General features: G+C 50.8%; 1 protein-coding gene and 1 non-coding gene across 4 annotated transcripts in view; one reads left to right on the top strand and one right to left on the bottom strand.

Annotated features, from left to right (window-relative positions):
- Positions 1-17,936, bottom strand: part of TBC1D2B (TBC1 domain family member 2B) — an 89,604-nt gene that overhangs the window by 3,381 nt on the left and 68,287 nt on the right. For all 3 annotated transcript variants that reach the window (XM_069560068.1, XM_069560070.1, XM_069560069.1), the window contains exons 8-12: positions 17,091-17,284; positions 13,646-14,140; positions 11,021-11,138; positions 5,172-5,357; positions 3,198-3,319 (exon numbers count right to left, since the gene is read on the bottom strand). In XM_069560068.1, the coding sequence (XP_069416169.1) occupies positions 3,198-3,319; positions 5,172-5,357; positions 11,021-11,138; positions 13,646-14,140; positions 17,091-17,284 (1,115 nt within the window). The remainder of the gene's footprint in view (positions 1-3,197; positions 3,320-5,171; positions 5,358-11,020; positions 11,139-13,645; positions 14,141-17,090; positions 17,285-17,936) is intronic.
- On the top strand, positions 3,647-3,718 carry TRNAS-CGA (transfer RNA serine (anticodon CGA)). The gene has a single exon. It is a non-coding gene; the product is annotated as a tRNA-Ser (tRNA).

Raw genomic sequence — 17,936 nt, forward strand, 5'->3', positions numbered from 1 at the left:
CCTTCCACAAGGGTTTACTCGAGTCGCCGCCAGGGGCCATCAGGACTTGCTCAGCGGTGGTGGGCCTCTGCGTCCTCAGAACCTGCATGAGGCCTGGTGCGGGGCGCCCTCAGGAAAGCGCAGCTGGACCGACTGACGGGGTGAACCGACGCACAGATGCCCCAGCGAACCTGGGGACAACTGTCAGGCCAAGTCAGTGGTGTGACAGGTATTAAGATGAAGCGTACGGAGAAGTGTGCAGTTCATAGGTTTCATACTATGCCCAGGTCTAGGCACCTACCACAGTAAATATTTAAAAATCATGGGTTTTGCCCCTTACCACTGGCCAGCAGTTTAGTAAAAATGGAACTAGAAAGTGCCCAAGGCCTGGCTATGGACCTCTGACACCAACCATGCCACGTCTCTGCAGTTGTCACAGAGCCGGTTCCTCCACCCTGCAGCCCCTGCCCCATTCCTGCAGGCCCCAGCAGCAGGGACCAAAGGCCTGACACTCTTACAGACCCCAGGAGAGGCTGTGATGAAACAGAAATGTCACTGGACTTCCCCCCAGCTTCCTCCCCGTTTACTCCTGCTACTCCTCAGTCACGTGGGCCATTTTACTATAAGGTGTACACAGGTGAGAAGACACACGCCCTTAGCATCCCTCCCTCTGATATTTTTAAACACCCACTTCTTAGACATGCCTCACACCAAGCCAGATGATGCTCCTGCCAGAAGGTAAAGGGTCAGAAAACCTGGCTCTCAGAGCTGGGCTCCCCAGAGCGTGTTCCAGAGCCAGTGAGCAGGATTGGCCTGAGCGTAGCCACAGCTCAGTGCGGCTCTCGGTGAGACAAGACGCTGGCCAGGAACGGGGAACCAGACCTGCAGGGCCAGCCCCTTTCCTCTGACAGCTGTCAGTCATGGGTTCCATACACCTGGCATCGAGGTGTCCAGGCCCTTCCTTGCTACAGAAAAACCAAATTAGACTGATACTGTCCGCTGCCTCCACCAGGCCGTCACTACTGCCTATTAATGCAGCCTGCGGCAGCGTGGAAACCACACCCCACTCTGCCTGGGGCCTGGAAGGTCTAATCGAGAGGTGAGAAATGCCCTGTGTCAGCTAAGTTCAGAAGACGATACTTCGCATGTGAGAGGTCCCCAAGAGGCCTGACTCAGAGACTGGTCTAATCTTGTTTTACCCACCTCTCCTGACCACATCTGACTGGGAATTCCCTGCCTCCTCGTCTGTGGAACCAGTGTTCTGCACAGTTGCTGTTCCTTGGAACCACTGATCTGGGGAGGTTATTGAGCACTGGGGCCCTGCTACAGAGGTGGGGCCCCACCACCGCAGGCATCTGCAGTCCTGCAACACCCCCGGGGTGGTCCTGCGGCAGCCAGGACTCTGGGTCCAGGGGACCTTGACTTCCCGCAGTCACTCACCAGGTGGCGCTGCAGGAGCACGCACAACAGACCATGGCCCCGTTCCGCCTGCGTCTCTGCCACCCTGCAGGGCATCACCCACAACCCACACCAAACTGTCCCGGGCTGGAGCAGGATGCCCTCCACAGGCATTAGCTCTCGGAGTGAAGTTCACCTCACACCATTCTCGTTGTCTTGACCGGACGTGGGATTAACGAATACTCCCAAGGTTCACCCCAGGACAGGTGTTCTCGGATATCCTATTGTTGATACGGCAATAAGCCTGAAAAAATTCTGAAAACCCACTTCCCAAGCGAAAGATCCTAACAATAGTGGTGACATGTAAGGATGCCAGGTATGGCCCCAGCCAGTATCTTCTCCCAACATCCACCTCCCTGGTCCCCTTGCCTCACTCAAGAGAACCACAGGGGAGAATGGTCCTCAGGCCCCTCTCTCTGGCTCCACCCAGCCCCTGTCCCAGGACCCCTCAGTGCTGGTGCCCTGCAGCTCCTCCTGGCTGATGCTGCCCAACCACTTCTCATGACACTGGCCGAGAAGAGAAGCCACCTTCTCTTCTTGTGAGCATCAGGAGGGGCAACTGGTGTTTGTCAAGGAGGTGGTCACCCATCAGTGGATCAGAGTCAGTTAAGTGAGTCATGACGAGCATTTTAAATATGTGATACACAGTGTAATTAGAAAATAGCAGAGGGCACAGCACAGGTCTGTATCGAGCACTGGGACTATTTCAACAAATTCTCCTGTTCCAGTAGCAGACTCTTCAGTATATGCGTCCCAGGTTGTGAGATAAAACATTCTTCTTATGGGTGGCAGTCAACAGAGCTTGAAGAACGTTAATACGCTCCAAATGTTTGTCAGTGAAAGGACTCCTGTGGTTCCCATGAGGCCACGAGTCTGCTATAGGGATCCACCCCGATACAGGGATGCAGTGAGCATTAACGGGGACTCAGTGGTTCACAGGACGTGCACCCCACTTGCCTAACCAGCAGCAGGTCCACAGAAACCCTCTGGCGAACACGCCTGGGCTGCCAGGGCCAGAGCAGCTGTGAACTGTGGTTCAGGGGACAACGAGGGTGGCCCAGACAGGCCCCCTATGTTTGTGGAGTGGCGGGGATGCCTGACCACTCGCTGCCCAGGCCAGAAAGCCAGGGCCCTTCCAAGTTCAAATTCCCTCTCCACTCCTTTCAAGCTGCCCACTCTGCTCTGCCTCTGGGGGCACCTCGCTCCAGGCTACCACTTCTCTCATCTGGAGCCTGGGCCTCCTGCAGCCAGTCCTGCTCCAACCAGATATGCCTTGCTCATGTCCAACCTGCAGGGACTTCCCAACACTCAGGATGAAGCAGCCTCCTGGGAAGAGTCTACAAAAGCCTTAACCACCCCGCTCTGCTCAGGCCTGGCCTCGATCCTGCCGTGCCAGCCCCACCCTGGCTGAGCCTCTGGGGCAGCTCCCTAAACATGCTGTGCCGTCACGCCCTGCACACAGGTCCTGGGTGCCCTCTGCCCAGCGGGCCCAGGCCCTGCCCCAACCAAGCCCAGTTACCCGGGTTCCCTTCACCACAACTCTGAGAAAACCCTGCTGGAACAGCCTCACGAGCTCTCCGAGGACAGGACCTGCTCCTCACCCACCACCCTCTGTGCCTAGCAGAGGGCCTGCTAAGTGGCAGATACTCAGTAAGTGCTCGCGAGACAAGGAAGGATGTGCTTTGGTTGCTTATTGGATCAAGGATAAAAGCTCAAGGGCCCTGCTCTCCCGGATGTCTGGGGGTCCCCCGAGGACTCACCTAGCATCCAGGATAGTGCGTGTGAAGTAACGGAGGTACTTGAATATGGACATTGAATCCTGAAGTTTCAGGATCTCCTCTTCCTTGTATTTAAAAAGTGCCAGGGCAAAGCGGAAGATAACCTGCGGAAGGACAGGGAATCCGTGAGGAGAGACGCACCAAGCTCCAGGTGCTAGCTCCAGGGTGGGAGGCCTGCCGGGGCCCTGGGAGCATGGCCTGCACGGGGGCCCTGGGGCAGACATGACCTCAGGTGCCTTTCTCAACAGAAAACCGCTTTCAACTCTCTGGTGGCGTGCAGCAACACTTCAGCCCAAACCAAGAATTTCCTTAAGGAGTAGAATGTTTGTGGACTCCTCCATATTCAGCTCACAGTTCTAGTCCATAAGCTATACAGGACTAGAGATACATGTTGAATTAATCAAAACCAGGGTCCTCTGATTCTCAGGACTTCCCTGGTGGCTCAGAGGTTAAAGCATCTGCCTCGAATGCAGGAAACCCAGGTTCGATCCCTGGGTCGGGAAGATCCCCTGGAGAAGGAAATGGCAACCCACTCTAGTACTGTTGCCTAGAGAATCCCATGGACAGAGGAGCTTAGTAGGCTACAGTCCACGGGGTCACAAAGAGTCGGACATGACTGAGTGACTTCACTTTCACTTTCACTCTGATTCTCACTCTTAGAAAGCTCCGCCTCCAGAGGTAGTTTTTATTTTACCTACTAAAATTAGGATCTGAATTACTGACTTCTGACTATGGGGAAAGAAAATTAAAAAAAAAATTTTTTTTTTCTGATTTGACTCTGGGTCACTGTGTTGAGGCCAGAGAAATGGACTCTGGGTGCTCCTGCAAGTTCTAGCAGCTCTGGAACAAATTACCTCACCCACATCTAAGGGTGCTGGCTGGTCTGCAACAATGTGCATTTTCTCTTATTCAGAAAACAATACTTACAGAGTTTAAATAGTGATCCTTCTCTTAGCATCCCTACCTGTGGCCCAGTGGGAAACACTGTTTAAGCCCTGGTTGAGAACTCTTAATACTGACTGAATTTAAAAGGTGATGATGTACTATGCTGGACACAGTATGGGATTAATATACACACTCAAACTGCTGGTGGGAGCAGAAATTGGCAAGGCCCTTCTGCAGGCAATTTGGCATTCTCGATGAAAACTACAGGGTCTTTTGATTCTGTATTTACCCTGGACCCAGCACATCCCCTTCCAGAACTAACCCTATGGATGCACTTGTACCTATAGAGAGACGGTGAGACAGAGTCACTATAGTGCAGTCTGAAACAGCAGGAGACTGGAAACAAGGTGAATGTCCATTATCAAGAGACTATTTGATAAATTTCTGGTTTATCTGGAGAAGGGGATACTATGCAGAGTTTAAAAAAAAAAAAAAGAGCCAGATCTATATACCCTGATATGGAACTATCTCTAATAAATAATAAATTGAAAAATCATATTTTAGATATATATCAAATACCTTGAAAAAGAGATACAGCACATTGAGAAGAACAGTTAGGAGACTGGGAATCTCCTTTCTGCTGCACAATCTGAGTTATATGAGTTGAGTTTAACATGTATTAGTTATTCACAAGCTGATTTTTTTTTAAAGCATACACAGACTGGGTGGGAGGCCTGTGAGCAGTAGGGCTCTGAAGCTGGCCCCCTGAGTCTACCCTGATCATCTGCTCACTCTGGGCCTCTACCTCCTCATCCATACAATGGGATAATACTGCCAGCTGTTTGAGAGAGGCTGAGGCTCAGATTGCAAACCATCGAAGCCCCTGTGCCTGGCACAGGGTTTGGCACAGACTCGTTTCTGATGAACAAGCAACTGACTGCAGTCTCCTGCAACCCCTCCGGTGGCCCCCAGTGCCACTCTGCCCCTTGGTAACCGTCGCATGTCCCAGCTAAGCCAACCACTCTGCTGCCTCTGCCACTGCCCATGGAATCATCCAGTGAGCAGACCCACCTTTGGTCCCTCATAAAGGAAAGAGTCCCATATTTTAAAGAGAATGTCGCTGACGACGCTATCCACAAACACCACCAGGAACCAGTTGAATGTGATTAGGGTGTAGTCGACTTTGTACTGTTCAAAGTGGGCATGCAGTCGAGGCAGTTTCTCGCTCATGAGGTCTCTGAACACCCGCTGGTCCACCTGGAGAGGGAGCAAAGGGGAGAAGTGTATGGGGGCTGCCATAGCACAGAGTGGGTCATCCAGGGCCCTGGCGGGCTGCAGGCCCATCACAATGCACAGCGGCGCGGCCGTTCCAAATGTGTGGAAGGCCCACCCCAGAGCGGAGGGCTCTGTGCCCCAGAAGCAGCTGACCGCACACGGAGGGCGCTCACTGAGCGCCCGCTGACTGTCATCCTTTCTCCAGGGCAGGGGGCTGGGTGCGATGGCCTGAAGCCACTCGTACACTCAAAATGCCCCATGAAAACAGCTGCTGCGGAGCCGGTGGAGCAGTCAGCCTTGCTAATCTGTATGCAAGTACAGAGGGTGCGGCTACACAGGGCCACAAACCTGAGTCCCTGGCCCAAGAGGAAGTGTGGCATCACCACATCCATTCACCAAGAATTTACTAGCTGGGTAGGGCAGTGAGGGAGCCAGGACTCCAGAGTCAGCAGCACCTGAGCTTGGCTCTTAGCTCTACTATTGACTCCAGGGTGGCCTTTGGCACACTGTTCTGGAGAGCTCTGTTTCTCATCTGGAAAACAGTAGGTCTCTTTCTCCCAGGGCTTCTGTGAAGACTATAAGAGACTCAGGTAAATACCTATCAACATAGGTTGCTGCTATCTCTCTATGCTCTGTGTCAAGCAGGGGCCAGTGCTGGGCTGAGGCTTGAATAGGGTTCAGCCCCGACCTCTAGGAGTTAATAGATGAGTGAGGAAGGAGACGTATAGACTGTTATACCAGCCGTAGCAGGCTTGGTAAAGATGTGTTTGCAGAGCATTACGGAGCCCCTTCAGGTCCCAGCCAAGTCTTGGGAGATCAGCCCCACAGCGGGGAGCACAGGACTATGGGCAGAGTGGTGTGAGGGAGGCAGCCCGGCCTGGCAGAGGCACCATGCCCCTGAGGGTCAGACTTCATCTACAGGCCAGGGGCTTTTCCAGCCTTTGTCTGTGACTCACAAGAAAACATACATCAACATCGCCCAGTCTGCATCGAACAGAAACAAATCTTTCACAAGCATTACTTAACTTCACACAGTAGGACACACTTTGATGCCTCAATTCTAGTCTCTTCAACTTAATGTGATGAAAAACGCTACTGCCGAACCCCTATACTGATTACTCATGTTTGAAAACTGCAGCAGGCAATGAAGGAAGAAGCATCAACAGGCTTTGGGCAGGAGAGCGATGGGGCTGGATTTGTGCTTTAGGTCTGTCTCTCCACCTGCAACAGGGGCCGAGCTAAAGGGGAGACCCATGGAGGCCCCCCCACCCAGAGCAGAGGGGATGAAAATCTGAGCCAAGGGGAGGTGGTAGGAGGAGAGGAGCATCTAGATCGGAACTACATGGAGGTAACGTCTGTAAACCATGCAGACCCTCTGCCATCAGAGGTGAGGAGGAGGGGTGCTCGGAACACACAGGCCTCCAGAGGGCCGTGGAGAGGGCAGAGTGTGGTCCCCTGAGGCCGGATCACAGGAATGAGGGCTGGGAGACTGAGACATACTGGTGCCCGGGGGGCATCTCGAGCAGGACAACTGCAGCTCAACAGAGACCTGGGCCGAGGCTCCAGGGCCTGGGTCCAGTGAGGTCACCACTCCTCCAGCGAGCAGCGAAGCATCAAAGAAGAAAGAGCCCCGCGCAAGAGAGCAAGCCGCCGTGCACAGCGGGCCACAGCCAGGCTGCCCAGGAGCAGCGCAGCCGCGCAGGAAACGTCGGCCTCGTCAGCGTGCCCTGAGTGGCACACTGAGATGGGAGCGGGAACTGGAGCGACTGCCTGGGAGAGCAGTCCAGCAACGCCCAGGAGACAGGAAGACACCCTGCAGCAAGTCTGCTCCCAGGAACGGATCCCGGAAAGCCTGCCAGGCTTTCACCCGCATTATCAGTCAAGCTATGGTAGAAGGTGTGTGAATTCTTGGGATGACTGAGATGCTAAAACAACTAGCAACAATCTAGATAAATGTTGAAATGACATTTTAAAATATCCTTCCTTTTTTAAGGAGAATCTAAAGCTTTGAAAAACTCAATTGTTTACCCTTATGGGAAGGTTTTTTTTTTCTTTTTAAATATAGAAGTCATTATAGTAAAAAAAAAAATTTTTTTTTAAAGAATGTTACACAGGTTAAGCATCACTGGTTGAAATATAAAAATTTAAAAGGCAAAATAACTTATAAAACATTATTTTCTACAGAAATGATTCTAAAGCATTGTAAAGTCACCTTAGGGTGCACAAAGGATAAAATGCAGGAATCATGGTTGGAAACATACATTTTTGTCCAGTTTGCTTTCTGGCTAGAAGAGACAAAATTTCAAAGACCTAAATTAGATGAAATAAATTATAATTAATCTTTCTTAGAAGACTTAAACAAAAACACATAAGAAGTTATAAAACCCATCTCACGGTATGCAAAAAGTATCACCCTCTCACCTCCTCACCTCTATCTATTCTCCACTGCTGTAAGATTCTGACAGGTGGACCAGCTACTGAAAGGCAAGTTGTCAAAACATCTTACGGGAGCATGCGCGAGAGCCATGGCAAGCCATACCTGGGCATCCTTCCTCTTGGGTCAGTTTCTGTGGAAGCCCAGACCCTCCCACAGGGAAGGTCAGCATCACTCACTAGTGCTGGTACTATTCCACCCCTCAGCATATGAACAGCCACCACCCATGTGCACGCACCTCACACGTGGCGCTGGCCCACCACCCATGTGCACGCACCTCACACGTGGCGCTGGCCAGTGCTGGGGACGAGAAACAACAGGAGCAGGTGCTGCCTCTGCATGCATACTAAGGCGCTCAGCTGTGTCTGACTCTGTGACCCCATGGACTGTAGCCCGCCAGGCTCCTCTGTCCTTGGGATTCTCCAGGCAAGAATACGGGAGTGGGTTGCAGTGCCCCCTCCAGGGGAGCTTCCTGACCCAGGGGTCACACCTGCGTCCCTTACATCTCTGGCATTGGCAGGTGGGTTCTTTACCACCAGCGCCATTAGCATGCACGCACTCTGCCTTTAGAGGCTGCAAACAGCCAAGGAAGACAACAGCTGACTATTGGGCCAAGTGATGGTGATGTGATGCCTCTGCCTAGAAGGACTGGGCTGAAAGTGCCTGAGAGGAAGGGACCAGTCAGCTGGCCTTGAAATGGGAGAAGACCCAGGCACACGCCTTTCCTGCCAGGTAGGTGGCAGATGGTGCCCTGTTCTTGAGGCTGCCTGGGGCTTGGCGGAGGGCTGGTGTGGGGAAGGCTGCCAGGGGACGCCTGCTCAGGCCTCTGTTCAGCTCTCTGAGCTCAAGAGGACGTGGAATGACTATATTCATCTCTGTGTCCCCAGAGTCTACTGAGGTCCTGGGGTACAATGTACACTCAGCCAAGGGGACAGATGGAGAAGCTGCTGAGTGTCTGGACCGCAGTGCAGTGTGAAGGGGCTCAGCGCTCAGCTCTGGCAGGAGGCAGCTGACGGTGAGCTGCAAGGCACGGCACTGGGGCTGACCACACACACAAGGCTATCCCCATTTGAAGAGTGGCCTTATACAACATCCGTTACAGAAAAATGGTTCAGCACCTCATGTCCAATCAACTGATGGAATATTACCAAATATGACACTGAAAATTAGATAACATTATGAGAAAATGCTCAGGCTATCATGTGAATGTGAACCAGCCAGGATAATCAGCTCTCAATCTGGATACTTCAATGTATTGGGGAAAAGTCAAAAGGAAATACATCAAAATGCTAACTGTGGTTCTCAAGTTGGCAGGGTAACAGGTGACTTTTCATTTCCCTCTTAATATGCACTTCTGTATTACCTAACTTCAGCGAGCATCTACTGGGCTTCCCTGGTGGCTCAGATGGTAAACAGTCTGAGGAAGGTTGGGAGAGGCCTGGACCCAGTGCAGGGAGGTCGTGGCTGAATCTGTGAGTGAGACGGATGGAAGGATGGGTGGGTAAAGGCAGGAAGGGAGGAGAAGAGCACCTGCAATGATGCAGGAGAGGGGACGGTGACCTAACAGTGGTGAGAGGACAAGGGAACTGATCTGAGCCACCTGGCGGGTGGCAGTGATCAGAAACAGCAACTCCAGGGGCACAGACGGACAGGAAGGGGGAGTGTGGGCTGACCCAATTCCTGGCCTGGGGTCTATGGGTAAGAGGGCAGTGCAGGTGCTAACAGAAGGCAACAAGGGGGATCCCTCCAAAGACAGAAATGCAAATAGAAAGTAAAACACAGGGACCTCCCAGGCCAACAGAAACCTCACGAAACATCTATAACAGGGGTTTTCCTGGGCAGTGGTCACACTGGTGACAGAGAGGCCGAGAAGCCAAACAGTCGATGGTGAGGCGGCCCAGAGGCCAGGGCAGGAAGCCACCCCTAGGGTGAAGCACGGGAGCCCCCGGTGGCACAGACAGGAGCTGGTGCCACGGAGGAGACAGAGTCACCAGCAGGAAGTGCCCGAGACAGAGAGGGGAGAAGGGCCCTCAGCTCCCTGCCCTCCTCCAGGCTCCCACGTGCCTGTGCTGGGCACGCAGGGGCTGGGAGATGGCCCGGGCCTGCAGACCCGGCTGTAGGGAATAGAGAAGTGCAGGGAAGGGCACGGAGCAGCCGTGAGCAGGCAGACCAACTATCGGCACAAGCCTGGAGGCAAGGATGCGGCAGCCCATGGACACAGGCTTGGCCTGGCTGTGGTCAGGAGACGCAGAGCTCTCGGGGAGGAGGAATGGACACAGGTCAGACACAGGAGGAGGAGGGCTGCCAGTTGGGGAGCAGGGAAAGTCCATCCAGAAGCCAACAACAGCAAAAGCCCCAGTCCAGCACGGGAAGAGATGCCCTGGGCTGCAAGGGCCAAGGGTCTGGTCCTGAGGTGGGATGTCACAAGTGGGACCAGAACCCCTGGCCCTCCCAGTCCACATCATCCTACTGGCCCCTGGCTTCAGACTCCAGGAGCGGTGGGCAGGAACTGTGCTGTTCAGACCTCCTGCTGCGGGCTGTGCATGGCCCCAGCACTGTCCCTCTGGATCCATCACGACATTGTTCACAGGAGCCGTGTCGTCCCTGCTGCTTCCGGCCCGTGAGCGAGCAGGGCAGGGGCACGGCTGCGGGTGGGTCTCGTGTGCACTTTAACAGGTGACCTTGGCTTGAGGACTCCACACTGGCCTGACCAAAACTTTCTGAGAACTGCACAGCAGGCTGGGGCCTTCCCCACCACCCAAACCCCCCTCCTTTCACTGGTCTGGGGGTTCTCCTGCCTTCCCCAGTCCCTCCCCTTGATCCTTCATGGGTTTTCCCCTCAGTAGTCTCTGGCACGTCTGCTTCTGCCTCGGCCTTGGCCTCTTGGAGAACCAGAGCTAACACACCCAGGCTCCCCAGGCACCCCTGAACTGTGGCTTAGCCAGCCAGGCAGAGTCCAGGGGAGGCAGTGCTGAGCAGTGACCACAGAGCAGGTCTGCTGGCTTCCAGGGCACCAAGCGAGCCCGACGGGGCACTCACTGGCTTGTGAGCAGCCCGGCCCAGGCTGGGGGAGGCGGGGGCGGGCAGAGGGGGCGGCCTCCGTGTGTACCTTGTCATGCCCACGGAGCCTCCCCAATCAACACTTAATTCAGGTCACATTTCAGCTCTAATTCTACAAGTTGCTGACTGAAGCACAATATTTTTAGAGTACCTGGGATCCTAAAAGAGTCTTTGTGTAATAGTCTCGAGGCATGAAAACTTCCACTATGGTGACTAGACACCAGAAGGCGTCTTCTTGTTCCAGGTACAGGAGGGCCACGGCCACCAACCTACAAGCAAACAGAGAACAAGGTGAGCGCCAGCCCCCTGGCCCAGACCCAGGCAGCACAGCCCACCTTCACAGAGGTCTGCATAGCATTATGTGCTCTCACACACCAAAGCGACTTCTATTCTCCAAGAAATAACACTAAGTTAAGTATTTTGTGGCAAGGGAAGCATCTCCTAGTTTGAAAAGCAAAGCTACATCCACCTTCCCTTTCGTTTGGTTTTTGTTTAAAGATGATGAAATTATTTCCCAATGATGTCGGCCTCATTTTTTAAAATGTTTTTCATGATAAGATTTTGCTAATGCAGCTAATTCTTTGAGTTTTTTGTTTAAGTTCCAACGAATCCTTTTACGCACAAAATATTGAGGGGTGAATATAAAAGAGAAAGAACATACGATGGTTTAAAAACAACTTTCTTGATACCAATCTACTTGAAATGGGGCTTCACGCAAATGAACCATCATGGGGGCTTTCTCAAAATACGGCATCCACAGCATGCACGTGGGGCTGGAAAGGGGGCTGTGTGTATCAGCTGTTCGGTCACTCACAATGGAAACCTGGGTCCAGCTATGTTTGACACTGTCACCTCCGAGAGGTTACTCACCCAGAAACTTCATCAGGTCTGGCTCTGAGCGGGCATTCGGGACAGAAGGATGGGAAGGAAAAGGCAATGGAAAAGCCCCTCTCTACACACCCGAGAACTTCTGCTTGTGCATCACTTATGGGAAAGACCGAAGTCATTTCTTAGAATTTATTTTTGTTTTCTTCCTTGGATAAAAATTATAATGAAATCTCAAATTGAGAGGTTAAAAAAAAAAAAACTGGGAAGGGGACACCTTGAGTCAGCATGATGGGATGGAGAGTAGAAAGGTTACAACAAGTAGAGATGGCTACGGAGGGAGAAACAGGATGAGGTCAGCACCCGAGGACACCACAAGAAGGGGCAGAGAGACTGAGATCCGCAGAGCCTTCTAAGACATCACTTTAAGCTAACTGATGTCCACGATGATAGGCGAGAATCACTGAGCAAAGGCTACAGGTCTTTCTGCTCAAGTTCTGGGTTCTCAGAATATGTGTACAAAATAATGTGGATGGAAAAAAAAGGAAGTAAAATGGTTAAAGTTTAGAGGTCCCAATGGTGATGGTGCAGATAAAGTCTAAATTAAAGCTGGAAGGTGTCCTAATGTGGGGAAGAGCTGATTCTATACCAGTGTCAGATAAATGGGGTGCTCTTGCACTCCTAACAGGCATGCGCAAGTCCTCACCAAGATCCCTTAAGTTTCACAAAGTTTTAGCTTTCAGGAAGTTTTAGACTGAGTATGCAGTGTGAACTGTCCATTTAAGCAAAACAAGGCTGCTTTGTTAGGCAATGTCTTATTTACAGCCTTTTTTTTTTTTTTAAGGGGACCATTGAGGAGCAGTCAAAGTCCCTCTTACTTTCAGGGCACAGAGAGGGGACCCTAGCCTGACCACCACAGAGACAATGACTTCCTGGAAACCACTGGTTTCAGGTTTTAAGCAACTAACGTTCCAGCTTAAAAGCACTTTTTCCTGCAACGCTCTCATTTCAAATGCAAAAGACAGTCTGTATCCAGAAGTCGGTATCCAGCATGGATGAGGATTAAAAAAGGCCCAAGAGCTGCTAGAATAAATGTCAGCATTCAAAACACAATGCATGCACTTGACTTACAGGAGAACTGCTAGAGATCACACATGGAGCTTCTTCATTCTGTGAACATAATACGAACATAATCCACGATAATCTAGTGGATTATCTACTTTGGGAGGGACATAAATGGACTCTACTACCAGCAGCAAGTAGAAGCAACAGGAGTGCACCAGCTAGGTAAGAGACAGACAGAGGCAAAAAGCAGCCACTAGTGCTCAAAGTCCAATGACAGGAGCAGCTTCTCAGAGAACAGACCTCAGTGCCTCCCATGGCCTCATGCCAGTGCAGCTCAGTTCGGAATGAGGAGCCTGGATGGTTCAGAGAAGGTGAGAGGCTTTTCAGTGTCCTTTGCCTATGGAAGCAGGGAAGCATGCCAGACCTGCAGAAGATTCTAGGCCAAAATAAAACATGTTTGGGCTCTTTAAGGGCTAGGTTTTGACCAGCTGCAAAATTATTTGGGGCAATCTCATGACTGATGAAGATCCTGTATAAACAGGGAGTGCCCTTGTTGTCACATCATGCATTTTAAATGAACGAACGCAAACCGCAGATCAAAACCTGAGTGTGAGGACAGCAGCAAGGAAGTCTAAATGAGAAACCCAGCTGCTTCAAACAGTCTACTGTTCTTAAGGCTTCTCGAAAGCATGCTTCTTTCTCTCAATTATTCTAGAATTGGGGATGGGGCATAATTAAAATTACCTTACTGCAGCTATTAATACTTCTTTCCCTTAAAAGACTGGCTTTTCTTGGCTCCCGGGAAGGGAAGGGGCTATCAGGCAGTCTGTGGAGCTACAAGTTATCTTAAGAACAAAGAGGAGCCCTCCGTGGGCTGGGGACCCACCTGTTGAGACCCTGGCAATAGCCAATGTCTGGATTCCGCCAGGAGAAGGCAAGCAGGACGTTGCGCAGCTTCTGTATGCCCTCCGAGGTGGGGCACGAGTAATGCTTGTTGTTGGGCAGAGTCCGCAGCAGGTCCAGCTCAATCTGCTTGGAGGCCGGGTTCTGTTTCTCCAGCGCCTTCTGAAGCAAAGTCTGGAAGTAACCGGGCTGAGTGCTGTCCTTGAACTTCTTGATGTGACGGTCCACACACCACTTCCACACCTTGGAACGGTGCTCATGTGGGATGCCCGCACGGACCAGGTTCTTTAATTCTGGGGAACATGTCATCTCCCTGTTCACTGTGCTTGCAAAGTAGTTTTCCCACTTGACCCCAGTGGAGACCTCCTGGTTTTCTGTGAGGTAGAGGGTCTTCAGGTCCAATGCCCGGACTTTGGCAACCAACTTCTCTTCCTCATCATCCTCTGGGACAGTCTTAAACCCATAAATGTCATATTCACTGTTGAGAAAAAACAAAACGAAAAGTTAAATGATGCAATCTGGCAAAAAGGTCAATGAAACATGAAAAGAACCTAGAAACCTACTCATACGTAAATGGCACTGTGATATATGATCAGGCATTTCAATTCAGTGAGAAAATAATTAACTTCTCAATAAACAGGGTGAGAATAACTGGCTAGCTGTATAGAAAAAACTGCTTTAGATCCCTTCTGGATACTACATGGGAAAAAAAAATTCAGTTCTAGATGGTCGAAGCGCTCAATGTAAAAAGCACAGAAAATACAAGCAAGACTGCAAACACAAGGCTGATAAATTTGGCTACATTAATATATTAATACATGAGCATGTATGTTTATATAGCATACATATACACACGCATAACACTTATGCTCAAAAAATACCGTTTTAAAAAGTAAAAAGACAAAGGAGAAAACATTACATTAGTAAGATACTAGGCATGAAAAAGAATTAAGGCTGTGCTAGGCAGAATGCTGCTGCTGCTGCTGCTGCTAAGTCGCTTCAGTCGTATCCAACTGTGCGACCCCATAGACGGCAGCCCATCAGGCTCCCCCGTCCCTGGGATTCTCCAGGCAAGAACACTGGAGTGGTTGCCATTTCCTTCTCCAGTGCTCGGCAGAATAATGGCCCCCAAAGACGTCCCTGGAATCTGTGAATATGTCACGTCATGTGGCAAGAGGTACACCGTGTGCGGAATTAGCTATGGCACTTAAGACAGGGAGGTTATCCTGGGCGTCCCAGGTGGGACCACAGAAATCACAGGAGCCCTGCAGGTGGAAGAGGAAGGCAGGAGAGTGGACCAGAGAGGTGCGACAATGGACAGAGGCAGGGGGACATGACGTGGGAGAGGGCTTGGACCCACGGTTGCTGGCTGTGAAGATGAAAGAAGGCGGCCACAGCCAAGAAAAACAGGTGGCCTCGAGGAGCTGGAAATGGCCACACTTGATGACCAGCAAGGAAACAGAGACCTAGCCCCACAACCAGAAGGAACCGTATCCTCCCAACAGCTTGAGTAAGCAAGGACACAAACTGTCTCCTCGAACCTTCAGGAAGGAATGCGGCTCTGCTGATACCCTGATTCCATCCAGCAAGACCATGCTCGACTGCTGACCTACAGAACCGTTAGACAATAATATGTATCACAAACTTAGCAACGTAAAACAATGATGGTGACGGCAGGCACGGGAAACCAGAAGGAGGCCTTTCACACACTGCTGCTGAGTCTGTGACCCTGTAGGAGCACGCTGAAAATCGGATCCAGCAGAGGGGAAGATAAGCATATCCAACACTGGAGAAACTCTCACGCCAACACACGGACACACAGATACACAAACCACGATGTCTACTGCATCACAGTTTGTAAAAAGAAAAAATGGAACTACTCTAAGTGTCTACCATGAGACAAAGGAATAAAAAAGTGATAGACAATGAAGCTGTGTAAGGCAGATAAAAAAATTGCTCAGGAGCTACATAAATCCATCTGTATAATTTCAGAAAACAATGTTGAAAGAAATAAGTCGCAAAAAGGTATGAATATGGTAGGATTCGCATATTAAAAAGTGTCTTCAATTACAGGTACATATTGAAGTGCTGAAAGTGGAAATGACATGTCTGGTACTTGCTTTAAAATATATCAGAAAAAAATTTCGGAGGGGATGGATAAGAAGAAACAAGATTGGCAAAATGTTAATAATTGTCAAATTACTGGGTAACAGTTACATATGGGGGTGTCATATGATGCTACTACTTTGAAATTCCGTAACGAAAAGTTAAAAGTAACTCAACATACACAGTTATTGTTCTACTTATACATAAAGTTTGAAAACATACAACGTAAAGTCTAAAACGCGTGACGGAAGATGACATGGTGCCCGGGGGCAGACAGCTGGGCTCCACCCGGCTCCCGGAACACAGCAGGAGTGCACACGTGGGGAACCCGGCTGCCAGAGTGGAGTCCTGTCCTCGCCACTCCCTGGCCGTGTGACCTGGGCGCGTTACATCACCTCCCTGACCCCGGCGTTTGCATTTGCTGAGGATATAACATTCCTCCTTGAGTGTTAAACATGAGCAGTGGCACAGCTCCTGGCACACAGACCTCAGTAGAAGTTCTGTGACGATGGCACTGGTTGCATTTCGATAGCGTATTTTTTACCTGTCATCTGAGTAGCACGGACAAGGCAGGCCGGTGCTGTAGGCACAGAGAAGGGAAAGGGCGGGTCAGGCTGAGGCAGGGCTTCCCCTGGGACCAGGGCGGGGCAGGAGAAGCCAAGCATAGTAGGGCTGGAAACAGGAGGAGACTGGACTGAGCGCATTCACAGACTTCTCCTCCTGCCAATATTTCATGAATCTCATTTTTTAGAAACTAGGATATGAAGGTTCTTAATTCAAGATACTTTACAGGCTGCCAGACTCCATGATTTTCTGAAAAACATATGCAATTTTGTGGTGTATGTCCAACCGCATTTTGGGGCCAAGTGTGTCCATGGCTTGCATCAGAGCCTCAGTGAGTTCTGAACCACTGGATCAGGTTACCCAAGTATGCTTCCCTTACAGAGATGGCCTAGTTACCCACTTAGGGGCTCCTTTGTTTCCAAAGTCCCCATGAGTGCAGCTGTACCCATGGGTCTCTGGAGAAGATTCTACTCCTCGGAGGACTGGCTCCTCTTACAGCAAGACTGGCTAGCATCCTCAGTAGCATGGTACATGCAAGAAAAGTCTTGAAATCAAAAGACCGGGGCTGAATCCCAGCTCTGTTACTTGATTATGACAGCAAGATTGATGAGATGACATTTCTAATGACTGACAGTCCTTGTCATGAGCATCGAAGCAGACATGGAGAACTGTGTAAAGTTCTTGGTGAGTGGCTACTGTGGTTAAAGGGGGGCTTGAGAAATGGGTCCCCCACTCCCAGCAGTTGCGAGCTCCTTTACCTGACAAGATGAGGTTTAATGAATGCTTGCTCCGGATGCTCTGGACTCTCAACCTGCAGAGCGTCCTCCAGCAGCTGGGCTATGACATCCCGAGCAGGCCCCTGTTCTTCTGAGCAAACTGGGTTCTTCATTTCTTGGAGCAGTATTAAGTATTTGCTTTCTATCTGGCAGAGCTTGGCTTCCAGGCTAGAATACTGCAGAGAATGTGATAGTTACCTCCGTCCGGACACACAAGAGCAATCCTCAAGTACCTCAAGCAATCAACGAATGACAAGCCCAGAACCACTAGGAAGTGAGCCATAGAGAGACTATATCCCAGGCAAGAGATGAATTTATGCCACAGGCCACCTGTCTTCTCTAAACGGTCCACGGGGGCCCCTCTGCCCTCTGCGGGAAGTACTGGTAATAAAGTAATAAGCACAGAAGTACCGGTAATAAGGCTTCTGTATGTCAACACATGAGTTCTGGACAGCGCTGAGGTGAACAGCAGAAACCAGGCCACACACTCATTACTAAGGTCCAGCTGAGCATGACTTGGCACACAGGCCCCAGGCAGCCACCTTATGGTATTTCAGTACTTTCCTAGGATGCTGTGACCCAGCACCAGCTCCCATCTGCTACCTTATCAGACAAATCAACACATCCCTCGCATGCAGGAACAAGGCCTGGGAAGATGCTCTGAGGACTGTTCAAAAGGTATATGAGGCATTTAATAGCTGTTGACACAGTGTCACTGAATTTCATTTGATTATCACTGGAATATCTGTGATGTCTGTACACTTCGCAAAGCCCTCTTTGAAAGTGAAGTGAAAGTGAAAGTCGCTCAGTTGTGTCCGACTCTTTGCG

This window comes from Ovis canadensis, chromosome 18, assembly GCF_042477335.2.
Source record: "Ovis canadensis isolate MfBH-ARS-UI-01 breed Bighorn chromosome 18, ARS-UI_OviCan_v2, whole genome shotgun sequence".
NCBI lineage: Eukaryota > Metazoa > Chordata > Mammalia > Artiodactyla > Bovidae > Ovis > Ovis canadensis.